This window comes from Engraulis encrasicolus, chromosome 15 (genome assembly GCF_034702125.1).
Source record: "Engraulis encrasicolus isolate BLACKSEA-1 chromosome 15, IST_EnEncr_1.0, whole genome shotgun sequence".
NCBI classification, from domain to species: domain Eukaryota; kingdom Metazoa; phylum Chordata; class Actinopteri; order Clupeiformes; family Engraulidae; genus Engraulis; species Engraulis encrasicolus.
The window spans coordinates 53,091,582-53,093,258 of NC_085871.1; the positions used below are offsets into that span (position 1 = coordinate 53,091,582).

The following is a 1,677-nucleotide window of genomic DNA, read 5'->3' on the forward strand; positions in this document are numbered from 1 at the left end:
CAATCTCCAGTCACACTATCTGCCCCAATGGCCCTCATGAATGAAGACTGTGGCAGACTGTACAGAAGACACTGTGTCTACAGGTGTAAGTAATTCTGAACATGAACATATTTGATTTTTTTTTCAAACATCAAATCAATGTACAGCCAACTGATGAACACAAAAAAACGGTGATTTGAATAGGCCCTACTACAGACAATGAAAAGTTAAAAAAAAAAAAAAAAAAAGTTTGGAAATATCCCATGTCGATATTTCATAACATTAATGATTCGTCAACATAGACCGAGTGTATGAAAGCATCCTTTGCAAAGCTGAAATGAGTTTTCATAATGTTCACTATTGCTTTGTGTTCATCTGCGTTAGACCGACCAGTAAATTATCGTTCTAGTCTATCTTGTCTCCCTCCCGACCCGTTCTGCCGGCTGGCTCTCGTGCGTCCTGTGGCGTCACTCGGAGGAGGGAGGGCGCGCGAGAGAGGCTGTCGGTGTGTGTGTGTTTTCTCATCCATCATCACTTGACACGGGACTGTGCCACACGATAGCCTACTTGTCTTGCCATGGCCACCGGGAGCTTACCGGAGAGACAACCAGAGCATGAATGAATGAACGCGCACTTGTTCACTGTCACTTTGGTAACAACTAAAGGAAAAGAACTAGGACCAGTCTTTTTTAATTTATTTTTTACAAAATGTGGAATTTGCTTTGGAGGAGAGAACATTTCGGCCCCTAACTTCGCCCCAGCCCGCGCGAACTCCGCGAAGAGGAGGGAGGAGGAAGGCAGGCAAGTGTAGGCTACACCATCTGCCTCGCGACATTCACGGTACCGTAGCATGCCCCTGTACATGGCTCGCGCTGATGGCTTGCCGTGCCGGCGGAACGTCAAGCTGGACTGCTTCCTCAAACGGAACACGGAGCGAGACGTGTTCGAGCGCATCCGAGCCTACGAGCCGTGCGTGGTGCTGTCGGAGGAGATCAACATCAACAAGGTCTTCATGCACGTGGTGCTGAGCGATGACAGCGTCTACCTGACCGAGTATCCACCGCGCACCGTCCGGCAGGCCGTCTGCTTTCGGGACATCGTGGACGTGGAGCTGGTACGTAGGCTAAGAAGTTCACTTTGCAACTTCTCCTCAACTTCTTCTAGGCCTATAGGCCTACATGTTGTTCATAGTCCTCTGCTGAAATCCTCCTCAAGTAGGCCTACAATTAAAATTAGCCTATCCATCTAAAATATACCGGTAGCCTACTCAAGTAAAAGTTAAAAAAGGCACTTTTTTTTTTTTTTTTTTTTATTATTGTGCATGTCAAGTTGTCTCCTATCAGTCCAATTTTACTAAATAGGCTACTCAAGCTTGCATCCAGTGTAATTCGGGACAGTACTTTGGTGAAAAATGTAGAGTAGAGAGGGGCAATAAACCCCCCTTAAGGAAAAGGTATTTTTTCTCCAAGTAGGCCTAGATGTTAACCATCTGTGTTAATTTCAACCATAGTTGGTAACAACAGTGAGGTGAACAATAACCCATCAGGGAAAATTGGCCAAAGTTAATCCTTCATGGCATTTTAAGCAAAACAAAAATTGTGCTAAAGGGGCCTTTTACCCCGCTTGTGGTCTACTCTACTGCACAGTGTGATTCTTACCGCTGCAGAATATCCCTCTGGTTGTGTTAGAAACATGGTT

The 1,677-nt window shown here is 45.6% G+C and overlaps 1 protein-coding gene across 1 annotated transcript in view; it reads left to right on the top strand.

Annotated features, from left to right (window-relative positions):
* The first annotated feature begins 829 nt into the window (after positions 1–829).
* Positions 830–1,677, top strand: part of c15h12orf56 (chromosome 15 C12orf56 homolog) — a 57,661-nt gene continuing 56,813 nt past the window's right edge. Inside the window, exon 1 of the mRNA XM_063217815.1 lies at positions 830–1,093. Within this exon, the coding sequence (XP_063073885.1) occupies positions 830–1,093 (264 nt within the window). The remainder of the gene's footprint in view (positions 1,094–1,677) is intronic.